Source organism: Vanacampus margaritifer, chromosome 2 (genome assembly GCF_051991255.1).
Source record: "Vanacampus margaritifer isolate UIUO_Vmar chromosome 2, RoL_Vmar_1.0, whole genome shotgun sequence".
Lineage (NCBI taxonomy): Eukaryota > Metazoa > Chordata > Actinopteri > Syngnathiformes > Syngnathidae > Vanacampus > Vanacampus margaritifer.
Window position 1 is genome coordinate 24,503,622 of NC_135433.1, and position 23,424 is coordinate 24,527,045.

The following is a 23,424-nucleotide window of genomic DNA, read 5'->3' on the forward strand; positions in this document are numbered from 1 at the left end:
AATACAGTACGAGGAAAATGAGGGCCACCAGACCCCAAAACGAAGAGCTGACAGCAAGCATCAAATGGACATTAGTATTTGGTTACACATAATATACGGCTTTTGGAAATAGTAACATGCCATGTATCAAATTGAAGCTTGGACATTTGCGGAGCTGAATGTGGAAGTAACAAAGAAAAAAGACTTGCATTTCTCGAGTGGAAGGCTACCAAACAAGGCAGGGGTCAAAAGGAACATTCACAAAACTCGAAAAATACTGATGCTTGTCTGGTGAATTGTAACAGCTGATCAATTGGCGGTTGTTATTGTCGTTATATATATATATATATGTCATATGTCGAAACATTGCAATTGTTTCTGTTTATGAGTCTTTTTATTGTTGACAATATGTGAATTAAATTTTGCATTTTTTTATTTATTTTGTACCTTATTTGTCTTAAAATCGAGAAACGCAAGGTATACAATAGGCCTACAACATCTTTGTTACTTCCACATTTATCCTCCAAGCTTTATTCACCATTTAAAAAATGAAACATATCATTTGTAACTGAAGAACCAGTTTTTTCCCCGTTTTTTGGTTGCGGTAATAAAGAATAAAAGCCGTTGTTCCAGTGTCATTTTTATTGATCATCACTCTCTACGTTAACTTCAAGTATTTGTCAAAACAAGAAAAACAAGTCAGCTAAAACACTTTTTCAAACATGAGCATCATATTGAATCAACACCAGCAAAACCCGGCTAATCGCTAAACAACCATTGAGAGCCGAGGGAGTCGACCGACCGACCGATCGATCGATCAAACGGGGGGCAGCAAAGTCCAAAAAGTTCCACGTTGTTCCTCGGTAAGTCGCTTTCCTTTCTGTCAACAAACCAATGCTAACCAGCTAACAATACACAAAATAATGACTTCAAAAGTACGCAGCCACAGACATGATTGGGGGCAAATGAATTAAATTTTGGCCACAAAATGTAAACATGTACACAATATGCTAATATGTGACCACGACATAGACAACTGTGGCCACAAATGTAAATCGAATGTTATGAACAAGAATGTTGCATAAACAAAGCCTCATATTGCTAAATGAGGATTTCAAGCATACATTCTACATATTTTGTGGCCATGAATTAGCATACTGCGGCCACAAAATTAGTATTTTATAGCCACAAATGACTAAGTACTGTGCACATTCTACACATTTTGTGGCCACAAATTAGTTAAAAAAATAATAATTCTAGCGCGTTATTTTAATTTGACAGCTACAAATTAGTATTTTGTATTTCAAGCGCAATTTATACATATTTTGTAGCTACAAATTTTCATCAAAAGTTTTTATGACGTTTCAACCTTTGAAACATGATTCATGTTCAGTTCCTTTTTTTGTTGAGAATTTATTGATTACAGAATCCAATGTTCTTCGCCCCTTATTTCCTAATCAACATGTTCAATCAACTTAATACTTGTAGTAATCTATTTTGTGTATACAAGATGCGGTATTTCATGGCCACAATTTAGCATTTCATGCACGTTATATTTGTATTGGCCACAATTATTTTTCTTTTACCCCTGTCATGTCTGGTGCTCTTCAAAGAGGAGCTATTGTCCCTCATCCTTTCTTTTTTTTTTTTTTTTTTTTTTAAACTGGAACGTTTATCACATTTGGAACGGACTCCATTTTGTCACATAGTATTATACACGTGGGTCCTAATAAATTGACTTTTTGGCCAGGCCGGATTGGAGGGGTGGGGGGGGATTCAAGTGGTTTGTTTTTTTATCAAAGAGGAAGTGAAAACACTTGTGATAACCTTTAATAATCTTCCCCTTGCGTCAGCGCGGTTCAAAGTTCAAGCGAATCAGTGGGCGCACAATAAATAAATGTGTGCACAGGAAAGTCGCACGCCGGCCAATGGGATGTGGGAGGGGGTTAGACTCAAGCAAACAGGAAGTGAGGAGCGACAGGAAAGTGACATGTTGGCACTAGTTGGGTGTGCGTGCGGGCGCGGGCATTTGAACTTCCTGAGATCCCAGAAGATTCCTGGCAAAAGTTCCTGCAGTGGCGAAGGGACCGCGGAAGCAGCGACTTCACGAGTGTGTTCGAACGCGCCGCCTCCGCCGCCGAGGAGGCGTCGTACCATTTGCATCTCTCTTAAAAAAAAAAAAAAAGATGGAAAACTTCCTTCAGCGTCTTTCTAAGCTGCTCAAGTCCATGCTGAGAAGCAGACGGAAGATTCCGAAACGATCCGGAAGTTCCTAATGCTTCCGTCCCTGTGGCAACATCACAACAGGAACAAGAGCCAGGCTGCCATTTGCTTGCATGTGGAAAGACGCTTGAGTATTTATTTCACGTCATTGCTAGCTTGCTTAAGTCATTCACCGCCATAGACAAAAAGACTCCGTTTTCAACAGAGATGGGATATTTAAAATGTAGTATTGTGTGCACATTACTCACAAAAGAGAATATTTCGCAAAAAACGGCTTCAATATCAAAGCTTGATGATGTACTAGTAGGCCAAAAGAGGCACTAGTAGTGGAAAGAAAAGAAACTACTAGTAAGACATTTGTTTACGTACTAGCAGGTAGACATCAAGAACATAAACGCTCAAGCGGCTTTTCATACTGGAAGGGAGTGAGGAGCAAGGAGAAACCAGCGACGACACGCGTGGGGTAGGAGGAATGGCGCTGAAGTGGCGGGTGTGGGCGGGCAGGGCGTCATGTTCGGGCGCCATCACGGTGGCCCATCCTTACGCAATAACTTAACAACACGCACACAAGCTCACACGCGTCTCGTGTGAAACACATATCACAGTTCCTGTCCTAAAAACAAAAGACGAGAGGAATGAAGGTCAAAAGATATCCCATGCTCTGCTGCCGAGTGTGAAGAGGGCGAGGAGTGTGTGGACACCAGGAGTGGGCGCTACACGACACTCTGCTACATGGAGCACGCGGAATGCTAAAGCCAACAAAAATCTACATTTCTACTCACTAAACTTTTTAGTCATTTTCTGCAGCAGAAGCTTTTTTTTCCTTCTTCTTTTCTTTCTGTCATCAGCACCTGTAGTGCCGCCACAGTGGGCAGAGCCTGTCGCCGCCATTGGCTTTTGTTCACGTGCGGGAAAAGTGGACATCAAGGTTGGTTGAGGCGGCGAGGAGGAGGAGAACGAGGAAGGAAAGGACACTCATCTCTCCTCCTTGCGGGACACCTTGGATGAGTGCCAGGCTGTGGACCTGAGGACAACAAGACTGCAGGTTAGACAGGTAACTGCTGCTAATTACAGCTAATGATTGCTGATAACATCACTCGCTAATTACCACCAGTGACCGCTAACAATTGCTAGCTAGTGACCGCTAATTACAGCTGACTGCCACTAAACACAAAGACTGCAAGTGACCACCACTAACTACAGTTAATATCTGCAAATGACTGCCAGCAACTGCTAGTAACTGTTAACTTCAGCTAACTACTGCTAATAATCAGCAGTGACCACTAACACCCACTAGTTAACACCCACTAGACTGTTACTTACAGTCAATAATGAATGCCAGCGATCGCTAGTGGCCACGAATCAACTGCTAATGACTGCAAAGTGACAGCTTGCAACTCCTTGTGACCACCAAGATCAGCTAACGACCACGAGTGACTGCTAATAACGGCAAGTGATCGCTAACTCTCACTAACAACTAGGAATAAACCAAAATGAAAAGTCTTTGCCAAATGGTAACACCCACGCGCAATCACTATTGAACCCTAACTCCAGTTACAGATGGCGACAAATAATCGGTAATTATTTTGGATAATCGTTAGAGAGATCTTGTTGAAGTTTAAAACTGTCCAAATTATTTTAGTCTTTCAACAGTAAATATTAGTGTTGTTCCGATACCGTTTTTTGGCCACCGATACAGATTCTGATATCCAGTTTTGCAGTATCGGCCGATGCCGATACCGTACCGAAAACCCAGGTGGGTTTTTTTTCCAACATGAAAAAGCTGCCCTGCCATTGGTTCAGAGCATTTAAGGGCCAATAGGATATCTTGGCATGCAGTGAACACGTCACACATCAGTGAATGTCAAGCATAAGCAAGACACAAGATGCTGCATCCAAAGTCCTATATTAGCGTTGTAAATAATGGTATCGGCATGTTACTTGTTAGTACTTGCCAATGTCACTGTTTATATGCAGTATCGGGGCCTCTCCCGATACCGGTATCGGAACAACACTAGTAAATATGATCAGGTTTCTCTAGTCCTCCATAAAAGCAGACTGATTCTCTTTAATACACATTTGCATTTACTTTATAAAAAAAGAGAAAAAAAAAGAGCCCTACCTACATCTTTGCCGATTTTCTGATGGATATTACGGACCAAAGCTGTAACTGAATCTTAATATGTTTTCTGCCCTGTCAATTAAAAACAATGCTTTTGAAGAAACAGATGAAAATCAAAAAGTTTTTTGATCGAACGATCGGCAAAATAATCCACAGATTAATCAATGATGAAAAGAATTGTTAGTTGCAGCCCTGAAAGCGAGTGTGTGGCTCACGGGGAATGTGGTGATGATGATGATGCATGGGGGCGGAACTGACCTGATGAAGGTCTTGAAGGCGGCGCTCTGAGGGTTGATGCACAACGGGACTCGCTTGCCTTGCTGGTGCTCCGTGATGAAGCGATGGATCAGCTCTGAGAAGAAGAAGGAACAAAACCTCTCAGAAAATCTTTTTGGACTTTTTCAAAGCAGCTTCTTGGGGCTCCCCCCAAAAGCTAAACAATTATTTTTTAACACATTCAATGAAAGATGTGACTCATACATCACTCGCAGATAATCAATTACCTTTGCCCTGCCACACGGACAGCAGGCTGTTCTCATAGCTGTGGCTGAAGGGCCGCTCGGCGGCCGGCTCAAAGTCTCGGGTGTAGACGCGCCCGCTGGGCACCGAGTAGCAGCACTGGCACATGCACGTGTGGTAGCGCAGGCGGCCCTCGTCCAGGTACGGGTGCGACAGCGCGTCGCCGCCTGAGATGCGCTTGGCCTGCGGGGAGATGGTCGTTCAACGCGGGCCGACGCGCACGCCACAGACGCTGCTGAACTCACCGGGTCGAAAACCAGCATGCGGCACAGCAGGTGCACCGCCTCGTGGGTGGCGCCGTCCGACAACATGTACAACACCGACAGCGACGGCTGAAAACGCAGACGCGCCCAACACACAAGCCCACAGCGCACAGTTGTCAGCTACTTGCCGATCAGTAATAACCTTGACGCTCGGCAAAAGTGAAAGGCGACGTACGGGTTTGTGCGGTCCGCGCAGGATGTGAGCCCGGGCGCCCTCGCAGGCTGCCGCCAGGGCGGACAGCGGCGGCGTACCAAGCAGATCTGTGATCAGGTCCAGCTGAAGAGCCGCAAACGACGAGCGCACGTTAGGCAACCAAAGCAGGCTTTCAAGTGACACACTTTGAAGCTTAATGTCGCTGACCTGCTGGATGGGACTCTGCGCCTGGAAGAGGATGCGGCGGCCCAGCAGCTCGGCAAAGATGCAGCCCACCGACCACACGTCGATGGCAGAGCCGTAATGGCGGCAGCCCATCAGCACCTCGGGCGCTCGATAGTATTGCGTCACCACCTCCTGGGTCATGTGACGTGATGGGTCTGGTTCTTCCACGCGCGCCAGCCCAAAATCGCAAATCTGAACAGAACAAAGGAAAAAGAGTCACGGCCATTGGATTGGTCGTGACTTGACTTGGGATGTGGCTAATTTTTCTCTAATGTGGGCTTGTGAAGCCCTTTGACCCCATTGTTGATTAAAGGCTATACAAGAACACCACCATTTTTTCTCCAACATAGTTTTAATAATGAAAAGCAAAATAAGGTTGATTTTTAACTTTATTCTGGTGCCAGGGAATTATTTTCAAGTAAGACAGTAGTGCATAAATTGGCAATTATAAATACTTTTTGAATGTGAAAATGAAGTAAATATTGCTGCGCTTTCTCCTTGAATGAGGGCAAGCAAACTGAGTGAGCTGAAGAAATCAAAGTGGACATACAGACCTTGAGCAGGCAGTTGCTGTTGACCAGAAGGTTCCCGGGTTTGATGTCGCGGTGCAGAATCCCGGCAGAGTGGAGATACTTGAGGCCTGCGCACACAAGCCTCCAGTCAGCAAGACCCCTCAACAACAGGGGGCGCTAGTGGGCGCTCACCTCGCAGGATCTGGTAGAGGAAGACCTTGATGTGGTCAGTGGTGAGCGGCTGAGGGGACACGATGACCTTGTGAAGGTCGCTCTGCATCAACTCCGTGATCACGTAGCTGCACTTTCTGTCAAGGGCCACCGCTCGCAAATGGAGTCCATTCATATACATGCTTATTTTTCCACACATATTTATCCTGATGTTTATTGTGATTTGTTCATTTTGGACACTTTTCTTAATTACTCCTAAGTTAAATAAAATTTTAAGTACTGCAGTTGAAATGCTTAGTAATGAAGTCAAAATGATTGGGGGTTCATTTTGGTTTGGAAACATAAACATTTAAGATGAACATTAAGAAACAAAAAGTTCAAATTGGACATCATCCGAGATTTTAAGTCTTTAAAAGTTTTGGGAGTTTGACCTCTCAACAAATGAAATCAGCCTCCACTTTTGAGTATCACATTCAGCTTACAATTCATTTTCTGAGGCATCATCAGACAGTTTTTTTTATATTTTTTTATTGCTGCTCCTTGTGATGTTTTCTTGTTTGTATGAGGTTACATTACCGCAGTGGGAAATTTGGTTTAATCATTTTGTGTCACTTAAGATTATTTGCCATTTGGTGTGGCCTGTGACAAGTAAGTTTATTAAGAACTTATCATAGATGTTAAATCGTGAATGCATTTGGTCACATAATGAAAATAAAACAGTTTTAATGACCCCCCCCCCCCCCAAAAAAAAAAAGTAATACATAAGGAACACAACACTATACATACTTACTGTACAGTATTTACAAGTCACTCCAAAAAGGTGCGTGCATTTTGGGGTAGAGTGTCACGATAATTATTCATCTTCAAGTTTCATATTTCATAGCTCATATTTGATTTTAATTTCATCCCACTTAAAAAGAGCATAAAGTGAACATTTGTGGTGATATTCTGCCACCCAGGCAGACAATTCATTTGTGATGCGTCGAGAAAGTGGCGTGTCATCTTTCAGAGACGCCGTCTCATGAAATCGACAACATCAAGAAGTGATCAGAACATGGCATTTTTTACAATACACTATTACATTAGCCTACATTATTGCATACACTATTGCAATATTGCATTTCACAACTTCATCCCCGACTCGCTGTCACTCTCCTCTGGTGGGAGCTGCTTGCATGATCTTCACCCTCGTTAGTGTGACATGCTTTAGTGCATGAACACATGACCTTCAATTCATAGTAGAAATAGACTCATTAAAGAACGAGATCTGAACTGAAGATTATTTCTGTTTGCAAACATTTGCCGCGGCGTCCGGACCGATGACGACATTTGCTTCTGCTATACTGTAAGTTTGGATACGTTTTTTATGACGCGTGTCTTCTGTTCATTTTCGTGCTTAAGGGTCACATTATGGTGCATTTAGACTTTTATTGGCTGCTATGTCCATTTTTAAAAACCATTTGTGAGGTGGCATTAGAGGCAAGGAACTCCGGGTTATTTTGAGGCAGGTTCCCGAGATGCGCTGCTAGCTAAAGATGCACTTGTTCTAAACATGACTTATTTTCATACACTTCTACTAGTATGCAACAATTTTAACTTTTGTGCTGCTGGGAAATGAATATAGAGACCTCAAGGAGGCTATTTTTGGAGAAATTTCAAAATCGACTTTTTTGTCACTAACCCAAAACTAATGTCGCCGATATGTGGACCATTGTCGGAGCGGGTTACATTTATACGATACTTCTTATTATACTTCTAATTAAGCTAATCATAATAATTTACAAATAAGGTTGTTTTTTTTTGATTTTTGAAACTTTGGGATGATGAAACTGAGTCTTTTTAAAATTAAATAAATAGAATAAAAAAAGTTTAAAATAGTTGGTGGATTTCACATATTTGCAATGAAACGTTTTAATAATGGAGTTGATGAGGCATAAAAAAATATTGTTTTTCTTATGGATAATAAAACACTTGAGCAAGGAAAGCAACCTAACAGAAAGACGATGCTGTCCGCCTACAATGCGATGAATAAACGAGCGTGGACAAGGATACATCTCCTCGAAACAGTCAATCTGCGGTGGCTGTAAAATGTCCAGTGCCGACAGCACCTGAAACGCAACAGCAACGATCAGTCATGTCATCGGGGATGTCACTGTGACGAAGGAGAGGGCGGGGCGTTACGTTGTCATGTTTGAAGAAGCACAGCATGCGCAGCTCCCGGAAGACGCGTTTGCACGACACCAAGTTCTGGAAGACATTGGGCATCTTCTTCAGCGCCACCTTACGGCCGTCTCGAGGGTCCGTCACCGACCTGCCACATGATAACACTCAAAATGGGTACCACCCAGAATGATGACCTCTTTCTTACAACAAAGCAATCTGATGAACATGTGAATGTATTCATTCAGCATGTCTACACCATGACATGTGAGACGAACATGATCCAAGTCTCCACTAGAGCTGGGCGATATGGACCAAAAGTCATAACCCAAATCATTTTTGGCTTAATATCAGGAAGTGACAAATGCAGATAAACAGTAAGCGATGGAAAGCCTCGACAATTTTGCTCATTTTGCACATTATCACCCTTCACATTTGGACATTATTATTATGTCTGGCTGGACACAAGATCGAGAAGATAAATTCATCATTACGAGAGACTGGCATTGTTTGTAATTACTGTTAAAGGATATGCCAATAGAGCAGACCAGGGGTCAGCAAATGGCAGACCGCGGTCCAGATCCAGACCCAGAGACCCTTTCATCCGGACCTCCAACAATATGCACTGGGGGTGAAATATATTCAGTTTTACCGATAGACGATTTTTGAACAGGCGCGCGCGAGGGCAGCTATGCCTGAGCCGGGGGGGTCCGGTAAGCTCACAAACGTTTGCTTGTTTTTGGGGGTGCACGCATTCTCACGACAAACGTGATGAAGTATGGCGTTGTCAAAAGTCAGAAAAGTAGACACTGAAAAGTGAATGGACTGAGGTGTATGCTTTAATTTTACCGGCATCGAGCGCTACAAGCACAAAAATCCTTTTACTGACTCCGGAATGGTCGAGGAATTTTTGGATGCAATGGCAGACACGCTATTTAAAGAGAAAGGAGAGGAACTTAAGGTCCGTGCACTTGGAGGATGTGCACCCCCAGATGGACGGCGCCATCCAAAGTGCCCAGTGTATTTCGCTAACTCCGGATGAATCAATCAACTGATGTAAGTGACAATCCTCAGCTTTTGGTTTATGTCCGATTCTATCACGAGGAGACCAAAACATTCATAGAGGACATTTTGGGTATCACAGCTTTGAAAACGCATAGGAGAGGAGAGGACATATATTTCGCCATAAAGGAAATGCTTTAAGAGAAAGGAAATATTGTGAAAATTGTTGTATTCATAACTAGTGATGGGGACCCTTCCTTGAAAGATTTAACAATTGAATATTTGCACAAAAAATAAATAAATGAAATATTTGAATAGACTAAAAATAAGCTGAATTGAATTATTTAAGAAATTGAAGCTTGTATCAAATAATTGACATGTTTACAATTGAATAAAAAAGCAGAAAATGAAATTATTGCGGTTGGGTGTTTTTCGTGTCCAGGTCAATTGGGCGGATCGCTTTAGTGGACCTCTAGCAAATTTAGTTGGGGACCCCTGGAATAGACACAACTGGACATATCAGGTAGGATTTACTTTTATATTACATAATACTCTGTAAGGAGCCTGAGGGTGTGCGTCACGTAGGAGTACATCGTGAGTGGAAAAGATAGTGGTATGAATTGTTTGCGTTTTTTTTTTATCTCGCCCACACTCGGGTGTAAAGAGCTTTCCAGTTGCCTTTTTTTTTTTTTTTTTTAAACAAAGATTGTATAGAGGGTATTACTTCTCATGCATGCGATACTGTCGGTGTCTGTTGCAGTGTGCATTTGCGCCATTTTTCCAATGTGATGTGCCGACAGTCAGGCCGATGCCAGAGGCGGTAGGCGTCAGTCACATTTGGCTGACGTGGCCGGTATATAGAGGCTTTAATAGTATCATTTGGTCTGATATGTGTTAAGCCAAAAAGCTTAAATGTTAAACATGTTCATATTTGTTACCAAAAATCTTCATCCGTGTGGGCAAAGACGACAAGTCATTTGATTCGTAGAAGCTGTGGTAAATAAAATAAAAAGTCCTACTTGATCTATGTTATTGTTTGCATAAAAGTGGGTTACCCAGATGCCAAGAAATAACTTCCAAAGCAAGTCTTTTCTTAACGACTTCACCAATTTTCAACACTTCTGCTTCTGGTCCTCTTCAGAAACATTTGGGTAACATCAGCGAATTTCCAGAATTTTCTGTTCTTTGCTTTGGAGAGATCACATCTGATCATGCAAGATTTCTGCCACGTAGAGCTTTGTTTCAAGATTGATGGTGAGACAGAATATTAAGGTGGGTGGTGCCAAAACTGTTGAATGCTTGGTTTTCTATTTTTATGTGTTGGGTCTGTCAAAAAACATTTGAAAAATCCTTATGAGTTTACTAGGCTTTACACCAAAACACTGTCTGTAAAAATTGACTCAATTTACTGTGGCTGAAGCCTTGCATCCATCCTTACCAGACCACGCCAAAGGCCCCGTATCCAATGGGCCGATCGGGCTCCATCTCGGCCGGGCTGGGCACCTCGCTGGCTGGGTTGCTGTATGGCTGCGGCACAGCAGCTCCCCCACCGGCACCACCCCCCAGGGCAGTGGGATGCCGGGGGGTCCCGGCCGGGGCAGCTGGAGGCCCGCTGACGCACGGGGTGGCGCTGAGAGCAGCCGAGGGGGTCCCGCAAGACGAGTTGACGTAAAAGTATTTGTGAGCCAAGTCAGAGCCAGAGAACAGGTCGCCGCAGAGTGTTTGGCGGCCTGCACCGTGGAAGGCCATCCTCAGAGCTGCACTTGCGCCTCCTTCTGGCTGGCTAGACGTGGAGGGGTTGCGGTTGCAAGCTGCACATGACCCTCGACCTCCGCCAAGGCGCCACCGTGGACACAGCTTACATTACATGAAAAAAAAAAAGTTCAATGGGGATTTGATAATCACTTTAATCAATGGAAGTGGAGGTAACAATGCTAATCGTTAACCCTAAGCATTGACTGAAAAGTAGTTGAAACTAGTATTTTATATATGTATAAAAATATATGAGTATAGTATAAAATGAAAGGGAATAAAGGGAATTGATGCTGTTGCAATTGGATCTAACACTTAGCCGTGTTCCTAAGGAGCTAACAGTTAGGTGACTTACTATGAGCTAACAAAATAACAAAAGTTAGCAGGTAGCTGTGTTGGCAAGGATCTAACACTTGTGTTACTATGAAGTAACGTATCCAAAGAAAAGTACACGCTAACAGTTAGCAGTGTTGCTAAGGAACTAACATTTAGCTGTGGTACTATGAGCTTTAAAAAAAAAACAACAACAACAACCTATGAACCCTTAGCCGTGTTGCTAATGAGCTAAAATTTTGTTTAGTTTATAATATAAGTTGAATAAAAAAGAAGAAGAAAAACTATAAGCTTACTGAGTTAAGTTGGCCGTATTGTAATGAAGCTAATAGTCAGCAGGGTTACTCTGAGCTATCAAAATTTAACAAAAAACAAAATCAAAACTATGAGTTAGCAGTTAGCCGTCTTTCTATTGAGCTAACTCTTAGCTGGGTTACTACGAGCTAACAACAAAAAAATCAAAACAAAAACAAAGCTACGAGCTAGCATTTTAGCCGTGTTGCTAAGCATCTGCTGGAGCTATGCAGCGATGACCCACATCTCTTGGCGACACTGACCTACATACTCGGCAAAAAAAAAAAAACTGGAAAAAAAACAAGCCAGTCCGACACAACTTGTTGTAAACTCCACACGCAGACGAAGGACCGCTCAATGCAGACGCGACAACAGACGTCAACAGTCAATAAGGGAGAAAAGTCGAAAAAAATGAAGAGTTTTCAGACGATGAAGATGATAGCCGAGAGAGCAGCTAGCTCGCGGCTAGCTTCTCCCTGCTCGCCAAGCTCGACATCAAAGGAGCGTCCACCGGAGAAAGGGCCTCCAATTTTACGGAGCGATTATCCAAAAAGCTCCGTCAAGTGAAGGCAAGAAGTAGAAGCGGCATCTGCTGCCTGACGCAGACGTCTCACCGCCTGCTGCTAGCTAGCGAGCTGCTGGCGACCGACGAGGAGGAGGAGCCTGAGTGGGGGGAGGGGGAGGGATGACCATAGTGCTGCTGCTACCGGAGCGCCATGCTAAAGTTAGCTTAGCAACATCAACGACGTGCAAAGTTCACTTTTGTGCATTTAATACACTCAACGATCATCAATATGCACGAGCACGAAAAATAATTACAGTACTTGGATGGAGGTACATCCAGCCATCTGAGATTACCATTTGAATTTGGATGTTGGGGGGGAAAAAATACACAGAATTTTTGGAATATTGAATTTTCTCTGCAACATTTTTGCATATTTTATACAGATCTTTTAACTTATTTTTTCCGAATGTTGAATTATTTTATACCATTTTTTAAGATGTTGACATTTTTACACAATTTTGTTTTACAGTACTTTTTAGATGAATTTTATATTGTATACAGAAATTTTGCAATGTGATTTTGTTACACTCAACTTTTTTAGATGATTTTCTTTTTAAAGGGGAAGTCAACCCAAAAAGTTCCTTATTTCAATATGTTCTATGCATCCCCACTAGTCTAAACATGGTATCCTGACTAATATTATGATAGTGGAATGACTTAAGCAGAAAAATGCACCAGTTTTTTTCTTTTTATCCATCTCAAGGCACGGCCATTTTGCCACTTGCTGTTGACTGTAAATGACATCACAGCTGCTCAGGTAGCTGAGCCATAATGTCATGATGCTGCATTCTAGGAAGGTGGGAAGTTTGACTTTCTGACTTCATACCAGAAAGTCGCCCCTTTCAACTCAGAGATCCGAGTTGCCGGCTTCAGTCTAAGGTCATTCAACAATGGCAAACTCCTTAGACAGACACAGACCCTGAATGTCAAAAACTAATTTACATGATTATCTTTATTATTTCTTTAATACACTAACTTAGTTATTATATTAATGATTTGGACTGACTCCGTTAACCAGAACAACAAACAATCGGAATCAGCCAGCGTTGTTGTTTAGATTTGCCTCAGGTCGGAAATAGGACAATCTGAGTGGGACATTTCTGACTTCCCACCTTTATCGAATACAGCATGAGCCCTGAACAACTGTGATTTCATCCTCAGTCGACAGCAAGTGGCAAAATGGCCGCCCCCTGAATTGGAGACAAATGGGTGCATTTTGCTGCTTAATTTACATGCCACAAACGCAATATTAGTCAGAATGCAGTGTTTGGACTACTGTGGGGGAACATACAACATATTGTAAAGAACATTTTGGCCAAGACTTCCGCTTGAACTGAATGTTTGGAGAGCTCTCAATATAGACTGTAAATTCAGTATCAGAAATTTCAGTTGAAACTATCATGGCACAGATGTTCTTCCATATTGTTGCACCACTGCAGGGAGCTACAAAGTACACGTCAAATTAATCAATGAGAACGTTCAACATTGATATATAAAAAGTGCAAGCACACACGCAAACCACACACACACATACTGACGTCACTGAAGAATCCCAGCAGCACCACACGCACACATGAGAATCCATGGAATGTTTTAGGATAAAAACAGGAATTTACACAAAGTCTGGAGAATCTTTTGTACTCTCTTCCTGGCCTCAGTCTTCTCCGCTGAATGTTGGCTGCAAATGTCGATGCAACATAATGATGTCATCAAAGGCCCCTCCCACTCAGCCAAGCATGATGAAGCCAAGACGTCTGAGGCTGTATTGGGAATTGCCGTTTATACTGTATTCTACAGTAGTGGCCTGCCCTACATTAGGAGTTGGTCACTTTGTGGTGCTCTTGGACATGTGGTGGGGAAGAGGTTACTTAAATAGTGCCTGAAATGTGTCCCAGCGTGCATCTTGAATTCCTTGTAGTGATTAGGGAGTCGAATGATTCCAAATGTCGTGAGTGCATTCGGAATCGTTCACTCATGCAAACATGCAATTTATTTCCATGTGTGTTCCCTCAAATATAGAACATAGAATTTATCGATTTTCTTTAACCTATTCTGTTATTAGCTTTGGCGCCATCTAAAGGCATACTGGTGCCAAGGAACTATGTTGAAGTGTGTTGAGCTTCATGGAACATGTGACATGGAATTATGTTGTAGTTGGTTGAGGAGCGCCATCTAAATGCATACTGGTGCAAAGGTACCATGTTGACCTGAGTTGAGGGGCTTCATGTTGTGAACTAGCACTTTGACACCATTTGGGCAGATGGGAAAAGTACTGACATTGGACAAAGTACAATTACTTGTGTAAAAAGTACTCACTTAAATAATTACTCAAGTAAAAGTAAGACAGTACGGGCTCTGAAATGTACTTGATAAGTAGAAGAAAAAGTATTTTTACAGGATATCTCCTCAATTTAAAAGCTAAAGGAGCAAAAATGGGTTGACGTGATCGGCCCGTTGACACTCTGACTTGCCCTGGGTCGAGTGGACACCGTTGAGTATCACTCGCTCATGTTGTTGGTCCACATGATTGAACCTTCTTTCATCTTGTTGACTGTCCATCTGCAGCGTTCTTCTCATCCAGTTCAAATTATCCTCTGTTGTGGCGGCGCGCATTAACCTCATATTTACGGGTTGGCCCAATCTAGCCAATTGCACGTCATGTGATAGCGTGTCGTAGAGCCAATCACAAGCTGGAGACATTGGCAGCTGCTTTTCCTTCCAGGTCAACTATTTGAATCGTTTTCATGCATTTAAAAACAAAAATAACGACCTTGTTTTGAAAATGTATCGAGTAAAAAGTACAGATACTCATATTAAAATATAAATAAATACAAATGTTTAAAACAAATACTCAGGAAAGTACAAAGTATTGAACAAACACTTAAGTACAGTAACGAAGTATTTGCACTTTGTTACATCCCATCTCTGCCTTTTGGTGCCAAGGAACTATGTTGAAGTGAGTTGAGACGATTCATGTAGTATGTTGGTGCCTCACTGTTGACTCAACTATCAAAAAATGGTTATATAGCGATCAGTTGAGTTGGGGGACGATGAAATATTAATACCTGCGTTCGTAGTCATTCATCATTCCCAACTCCAAAATCACTACAAAGGGATTTTCGGTGGACATTTTAGGAACTATCCAGGTCCTCCATATAAAGATCCCCATATAGTGATTATGGCGAACGGAATGAGTAACCGTGATTCCCGAGACAGCCACAGAGATCTCGCCATCGTGGCACTCGGACACCAAGTTCAAAACAGTTTGTAACAAAGTCGTCATTATGACGTCATTGTGATGTTCTCAAGTGTTCCCAGCATGCGCGTGCTAGCTGTGCGTCTGCGCGCTGATGCTGGAGCAGTCAGTGACCAACAGCCCCACCGCGCTGCCGCCGTCGCCGCCAGGCGGAGCGTCGCTCAGGGGGCCGGTGGGGTCGGGCTCGACCTGGTTGGCGTGCGTGCCCATGTGGCCCTGCAGCTGGGTGGTGGTTTTGCACTGCACGCCGCACAGCTGGCACAGGAGCACCCCGCCGGGTCCCGCGCCGCCGAAGCCGCCACGGGCGCCGCCGCTCTCCTTCCACTCCTGGCCATGGTGCTTCTGCGCGTGGACTCGCAAGTACGTCAGCGTGGTGAAGCCTGAAAAGCGCAAAAACGGCACGCTGTCAGAGACCACCCCTTTCTCGTCGTCGCTAAAACGCAGGCGCACTTCACTGTGCGTGAGATTTACAACAGCGGTACCTTGACTTTTTAGTCCATTCAGTGAGCAACCTTGAGACTTATGTTTTGTGGAAATTTCAAGGATTATGTGTAAGATGAGCCAACATTTTCTTAACCCAATAATTTCATGTCATCACTATTTTTTGCTCCTGCGTATGTCGCCTTTTGATGACTTATAAGTCAGACGGGCTCAACCTAAGAATCCAGACTCGGGCTGAACAATTTAGTGTTTCATGATCGAAATTGAAATTCCAGACATCGCGATCATGTGGCTGTCAAACCTTGGTTCATTTTGCACCCAGAATGTGTTATATCAACTGTTTCACACATAAACTTCCTCCTCTCCCGCCAATTTTAACAATCAGAGGCGTCATGCTACTAGTGACACGTCATGCAAACCAATCAGCTCGGATGTGCTGCTCACAAACTGGCAGGAATGCTAAATTGCTAAGCTAACTTGCGTTCATGGGCTGCGCTTGGTAAACTTTTAGATCCTCTCCAAGTAACTAATCCTCACCTCTGTGGTGTTAACTGAGCTACATAAAACCATCTTTGTCAGATATACTCTTCACATTGACATGGCAAAATCCGATACATGTCATTTATGAGCAAGAAAAAAAAGCTTGTGATTAACTCATTCACTGCCATTGACGGCTATAGACGTCATAAATTCATTTTAACTTTCTATTAGTTTAATTTTTTTCCCACTTTTGTTAACAAGAGTATGAAAACCTAGATTTTTTTTTTTGGTACATTTAGAACATATATAGAATTTGTGATTAATCGTGAGTTAACTAGTGGAGTAATGGGATTAAACATTTTAATCACCTGACACCCCTAATTTTAAATGATATTTTCTTAAAAAAAAAAAAAAGTAATTATTTTTTGCCAATTTTTAATAATCTTTTTTTTTTCTTTTAAGAAAAGATTCTTAAAAAAATTAGGGCGTCAGGCGATGACCATTTTTATCGTAATCAATCGCATGACTTCACTAGTTAACTCACGATTAATCCCAAATTTTATATCTGTTCTAATACAATAAAAACATTTCTAGGTTTTCATACTCTTGTCAACAAAAGTGGGAAAAATGTTAAACTAACCGAAATAGTTCAAATGAATTTTCGACGTCTAGAGCCGTCAATGGCAGTGAATGAGTTAAGCTGCAGTATGAACATAGCATAATAGCATATTTATATTTAAATATTACATTTACATATTTAAAAGTAATGAAAACTAAGAAAAACGCCCTGAAAACTAAAAAATTCAAAATGAAATAAAAACAACTTAAAATGAAAATTTCAAAACTATAATAAGCCTTACTGCGATTGCAGAGGTGGCAGGAGTGGTGCTGTGATTGGTTATGGACCCTCATGTGGTCCGTGATGTACGCCGCCGACAGGAGCTTCCCGCAGATGTGACATGGCACTTTCTCCTCGTGGCGAATCAGGTGCGCCCGCAGGCGGTCCCGCGTGGCGAACGCCGATGTGCACGTCTGTGGGCGACCACAATGGTGACAAGATGACGAGACCATCGGGTCGAGCGGGGGCGCGGGGGGGCATTACCGTGCATTTGAAAGGTCTCTCAGTGGAGTGCACCTGACGCACGTGACTGTTGAGATGGTCCGGCCTGGAATCAAACAAACACATAAGTAACGTGTGAGTAGTCAAGCGAGCAGTGACCCATTTTAGCCAATCAGAAGCCTGACGTCAAGAGCCGAGATCAGAAGCTGCGCACGAGCTGCCATACCGCGAGAAGGCCTTGGCGCAGTGCGGGCACACGTAGGGCTTCTCCACGCCGCCCTGGTGCGAGCGCACGTGGTAGCTCATGCGGTCTTTCCTCTTGAAGCGCTGCTGGCAGATGGGACACGAGTACGGCTTCTCGTCCGAGTGCGACAGCCGGTGGCGGTTCAGGTGGTAGACGTCACGGAAGGCCTTGCCACACGCCTCGCACGCGTGGTTCTTGCGTACCTGGTTGGCGCCGCCGCCACCGGAATTGGGAGGAGGCGCGACGGCGGCTGGGCTGGGATTCTGAAGGGCAAAAGCAGAAAGGATGCAGAGGAAGATGCGTGATTATGTACAACGTGACGTAGATTACACAGTGAGTGGCTAGTTTAGCAAAAAATGCTGCGAAAAGACAAAATGGATACCTCATAAAATGTATTTCACCATGTTTTTCATTGTGAATGGAATATAATCACGACATATTAAAGGTTTATTTTATTCATGTTTGCCTTATACATTAGAGTATACATGTATATTTGTATCCAGAGGCGAGCCAAGGCACAAGCCAACTAAGCCAGTTTATTGCACTCTGACCACTGGTGGGCACCCAAGAGCAAATACAGTACCTGGAGTAGCATTTTTTTTTTTTTTCAAGCCAAGTCAAGTCAATTTTATTATTATTTTTCCCTACTAATTTATTTAGAGATCCACATTCAAACATTTTTAATAAAATATAAACAAAAAAACAAAAATATTCACTAAACAAATTAATGATTTAGATATGAAATGAATAATTAAATATTCAAAAAATGGCATAGTGTAAAATTTTAAGGTTGTCAAAAAAGAGATGCAAGTTGGATGAAAACATTTTCAAAATTGCCTAAATTGTCTCACGATTCGATTCAGAATGATTTGATGGACAATGATTTTTGCTTCAATCTATAGATGTGCAAGGAATCGTAATGATCTACTCCAGTCTGACTCGCTAATGCTAATTAGTGCACTACTCGCGGCACTTTTATCACTCAAAAGAACGGCTACACGCTGGAAAAATAAACTTTTATTGGAATAACTTGATCGTGACTTTTTCCTTCTACTCTAATGTGGCTACAACTTAACAGTGTATTTGACCGCGTGAAACCACACTGCCCCTCAGTGGCCAAACCGGTACAACATGAACAGCACTCCAAATAAAGGCACACACAGACAAAGGCAAGACGGTATAAAATAATTTAAATCAAATTGATTTTGGGACATTTAAAATCGATTCTGAATCGTACTAAATGAGAATCGCAATTGTTATGAGAATCGATTTTTTGGCACACCCGTACTAAATATGTCCAAAAAGTGACCAAAAAACAGCCAAAAACAAAACTAGAAAGGCAAAAAAATTACCATCAAATGTCTTTGGAATTTCCAAAAAGATTCCAAAATTGATTAAATACAACACAGAAAAGAAAACGTTAGAAAAATAATTATAAAATGTCCAAATTAAAAATAAAAAAAATCCCCAAAAATGACCATAAAATGTCCACAAAATTGCCAAAAACGTCAGGAATTTGATTTAAGAAAAGGCAGGAAAGAAAATGTTCAAAAAGTAACCATTAAATGTCTCAAAACAAAAGAAGAAATGCTAAAAAATAACCCTGTCAGAAAAAAGTCAATTAATTGCCATAAAATTACCAAAAAAAGGAAGATGAGAGGCAGAAAATTACCATAAGGCAGAAAATCTAAAAATGAATGAAAAATGACAAAAACAAATCCAAAAACCGGAAGACGAAAGGTAGAAGAAAATGGATCAGTACGTATTACTAACACTGCCACACTGTTCCTTTCATCATAATCTTCAAATGTTTTACAGCTCCAGACATATTTTTTGTTATCTATTTGACTTAAAATTTAACAGGAAAGATTGCTGACCACTGTACTACACCAACAATGGGCGGCTCCAAGTTACTCACCTGCTCCACAGTGGCAGCGCCCACCACCACAACCGCTGCCGACGGGACGGTCTGCAGGGGCGGCTGCATCGCCATGGCAACGGTCACCGGGGCAATGGACACCGACACCTGTTGGTCGGGCTGTGGGAAGACGTCCGAGGCGTCGGGGTTGGCGGTCTCCGACGGCAGGGCCAGCTGGAGGAGGGAGAGGGGGATGCTCTGTCTGGGGAACGACTTTCCACTCTCATCCTTGTCGCGGGCGACGCGGTCCTTCATCTTGATGCCCGTGTGCACCGATTGGTGGCGCCGCAGGTTGTAGCTGTTCTTGAACTCTTTGTTACATGTGGCGCAGATGTGGGCGGGGCGCGGCGCTTTGGGTGGTGATGCTTTCACTGTGGGTGAAAGTAGGGAGTTACATTACATTCAGCACGGGGGATATTTACACACAGATCCATACAGATGGTCCCCAAAAAATTTACAAGTTCACCCATTATATTGTGGTTGCCTCCTAGAAGACTTGTAAAACAAGGAGGCGCTGTACTTTTTTTAAAAAAAATTTTTTAAACCCCTCACCGGGAAGCGGCTCCTCGCTGAGAGCGGCCGTGTCCACGGTGGACGGTGGCGCCACCAGGTGCTCAGCCAACGGACTTTGGGCCGGCCCGCTCAGTTCAGGCAGTAGCTCCGCCTGCAGGGGCGCCTCCTGCTGGCCTGGAGTCGCCGGTGTCTGTCGTCAAGTAGAATGCGTTAGAAGTGCAACAATCCACAACTAATTGATTGTTAAACGTAGTTAGGAATTATTTTGAGAATCGATTAATCGTTTGAGAACTTGTTGAATATGAAATTGGCCAAATTCTCAGAATTTCAGACTGTCAATATTAACTGTAAATATTTTCATATTTCTGTAGTCCTCCATGAAAGTAGACTGATTATATCTTTTGGCAAAATAAGACAAACATAAACATAAAAAAAGTGTGCTTTTTACCTTGGAAAACAACGATAAACATTTTTCCCTTCTGACGGATGTTACAGATCAAACCAGGAACTGTAACATCATCAATTTACAGTATGTGTATAATCTGCACTGTCAATTTGGAATAATGTCGTGGTTATTTTTCTTTTAAAAAATGATGTAAATCAAAAAATTGTTAACTGATTCATCAAACAAAATCATTGACAGATTGATTATTAAAAGAATTGTTATCTACAGCCCTTTACAGAGAGATTGATAGACGGATAGACAGATACAGTATATCGCTAGCAGAGCCCCATGTATAGCTATGTGTCTTCTTTTTAAATGTTAATTTTTTTCACTTGGCTTTATTTTTTTAACAATACAGAAGAGCCATGTAGTGAGGTAGCTGGTAACCATGGTTTAAACCAGAGGTCCCCAACCCTGGTCCTCAGGGACCTTTATCCAGCCTGTTTTCCATGCCTCCCACAGCCAACACAGGTGATTCATATCATCAGCTAATCAGCAATCTCTGGGGAAGGCTGATAACGATCTCCACCTGTGTTGGCTGTGGGAGGTATGGAAAACAGGCTGGATAGCGGTCCCTGAGGACCAGGGTTGGGGACCTCTGGTTTAAAAGACACAAAAATGACCTGAATCAGAAGGAATTGCCGTTTTGTCGAATGCCTAAGCTTAACTTCCCACGTTTTAACACCTTTTTTCCCCTGTGGCAGCAATACACTTTCATACACAGTATGAGATAATGGATTATTATTATTATTACAATACTTTCATAAGCCATGTATAAAGTGATTTTTTTTTTTTTTTTTTTAAATGGTATCATTGAAGTAGTAAGCTTGTAACTAACATTTAGTCATATTTTTAATGGCACAGTGTTTACATTGGTTTGATGTCCCTAATGAAGTGACTTACATGTGATACTACTATGACTAATGTGCTGTCACAACTCCATGTAAACATTGATGTATTTAACGCTTTGCACCGTGATGGACATAGTGCGTGCCCCCCACCCATCCTTCCCACTGACTCCTGGATGCAAAAGGCGGCTGGGGGGGGGGGGGGGGGCAGACCCTGACCCTCGTGTGACCCCCTCCCCTTCCCTTCCCGTCTGCACCACCCCCCAAGTGTAAAGTGAAACAAAGCACTTGGCTCTCACCTGAAAGAGGAAATTGCTCCACGAAGTGTCCATGCTGCTCAGCGGCCAGTGTGCAACCGGCGGGCCGCCTGGATGCTCCCTCGGCCGGTGAGCAAACCAACAAACGCTCGCTTGCTGTTCAGTCACTCAAAAAATGACAAATTGTAAAAACAATCGTGCACCGCTGGACGGCATTTGCCTAAATCGAACTCCCTGCTCCTTCTGGACTATTTTGCCGCAAAGCTGATGAATTCAATTTGGATGCGCCAAAAAAAAAAAACGCAGGCTGTCATTCCTGCTCCAATTGTACCTTTTCTGCAATTTGTTAATGTGTGATGTCATAAAATGCTGCATGCGAATTAGCGATCAAGTGATAAAGAGTTGGATGAAGATGATCACAAGTGATGGAAACGCTGATAAACATTTATTAGCAATAGCTCCAGGAGAGGCCTTTGCGCGAGCTTCAAGCCTCGGCCTCACGTAGCGCTCCTTCCCAGACTAGGACGCTGCCCATCGGCCGCGGTCCCTGGCTCCGCCTCGGTGTTTAAATGGCCTGGATGACATCTTTCTCTTCCCCCCCCCCCTTTCCCTCTCGCCCTCCCTCCCTCGCCGTCCTTCTTCCTTTCCTTTTTATTTATTTATTATTATTATTATTTTCAAATCTCGTCTTGTCCCGATGCGTCGTATGTGCTTTAAAGGGAAAGTATTGGCTCACGGTTGTCTGTCGTCTCCCGACGAATAAAAGCCGACATTCGACAGAGGCAAACCGACGTCCCCCGCCTCCACCACTCTCCCGCCGCCGTTTTGTGTCTATCGACAACAGACAGACGAACAGCACCGGATGCGCCAAACCGCCGCTTCAACCGATAACATTCTCAGGCAGTCCAATGGTCTTAAACGGTTCCGACGATGCGAGCAAGTCGACAACAGCTGGAGCGTCGAAGCTGCGTTCACGCCATAGTCTGTCCGCAAAATCACAAATTTCCCGTTCGGCTGCTTGCATTGCCACAGTTCTGCTCGTCGTTCGGTGGGTCAACATTTAGCAACGAGGACTCCACTTCGGGCCACTACAAACGCGACCTGATGCCCTGTTATGGTGGCAAATGTGCCCCCCAATAAAATAATGCGTTGTTCCGTGACGGCCAATAGAAATGTAATATCCAGCTACTAGCTACACTCTTTGTCCTCACTAGTAAGGTAATTAAGCGCACGAGCAGAACGGTCTTACTAGAAAACCTTGGTGTGCTGCACTTGTAAGGCCCAACTAGTAGTACACTCCTCATCTCAAGAATATCCCTGCATACAATATGCTCAAACAACTTGCCATTAAGCCATGAGTATTTCTTCCATTATTCCTCCATTTCCAGGTTGAGGTCCACGGACTGGTGTGCTTTTTCTCCACAAGAAAGACACTGTGACACAGTTCTTGTAATTTGTCCAACTAGTGAGGATAAAGGGCATACACGTACCATATGCTGAATATCCTTGATATTGAATAAATACTCAAAACAGCTTCAATATCAATGCAAAGGACAGAAATTAGTTAATATTTATTGATGGGAGGCTGAAATAAGTTAAACAAGGTCTCGAAACAATTCATCGATTATCAGAATAGTGATTAATTTCATAATTGATTAATGGATTAATTGTTGCATCTCTAGTTCATT

At 42.9% G+C, this 23,424-nt stretch overlaps 2 protein-coding genes across 4 annotated transcripts; both read right to left on the reverse strand.

The window, feature by feature from the left end:
• Positions 1-603: 603 nt before the first annotated feature.
• On the reverse strand, positions 604-13,973 carry nlk1 (nemo-like kinase, type 1). 3 transcript variants are annotated; one of them, XM_077556359.1, is made up of 12 exons: positions 13,891-13,973; positions 10,769-11,187; positions 8,350-8,479; positions 8,221-8,276; positions 6,190-6,296; positions 6,040-6,125; positions 5,468-5,677; positions 5,282-5,383; positions 5,089-5,175; positions 4,828-5,026; positions 4,583-4,676; positions 604-3,226 (listed from the first exon to the last, which is right to left on the reverse strand). In XM_077556359.1, the coding sequence occupies exons 2-12, from the start codon at positions 11,077-11,079 to the stop codon at positions 3,178-3,180; spliced, it is 1,431 nt and encodes a 476-aa protein (XP_077412485.1). In that variant the 5' UTR covers positions 11,080-11,187; positions 13,891-13,973; the 3' UTR covers positions 604-3,177. The 3 variants fall into 3 exon arrangements, with proteins under 3 accessions (XP_077412485.1, XP_077412483.1, XP_077412484.1); XM_077556357.1 differs by lacking the exon at positions 13,891-13,973 and adding an exon at positions 11,973-12,372; XM_077556358.1 differs by lacking the exon at positions 13,891-13,973 and adding an exon at positions 11,712-12,372.
• maza (MYC-associated zinc finger protein a (purine-binding transcription factor)) lies at positions 12,465-23,180 on the reverse strand. The gene is made up of 7 exons (XM_077556361.1): positions 21,779-23,180; positions 20,226-20,376; positions 19,674-20,044; positions 17,738-18,018; positions 17,554-17,617; positions 17,312-17,483; positions 12,465-15,910 (listed from the first exon to the last, which is right to left on the reverse strand). The coding sequence occupies exons 1-7, from the start codon at positions 21,809-21,811 to the stop codon at positions 15,603-15,605; spliced, it is 1,380 nt and encodes a 459-aa protein (XP_077412487.1). The 5' UTR covers positions 21,812-23,180; the 3' UTR covers positions 12,465-15,602.
• Positions 23,181-23,424: the final 244 nt, after the last annotated feature.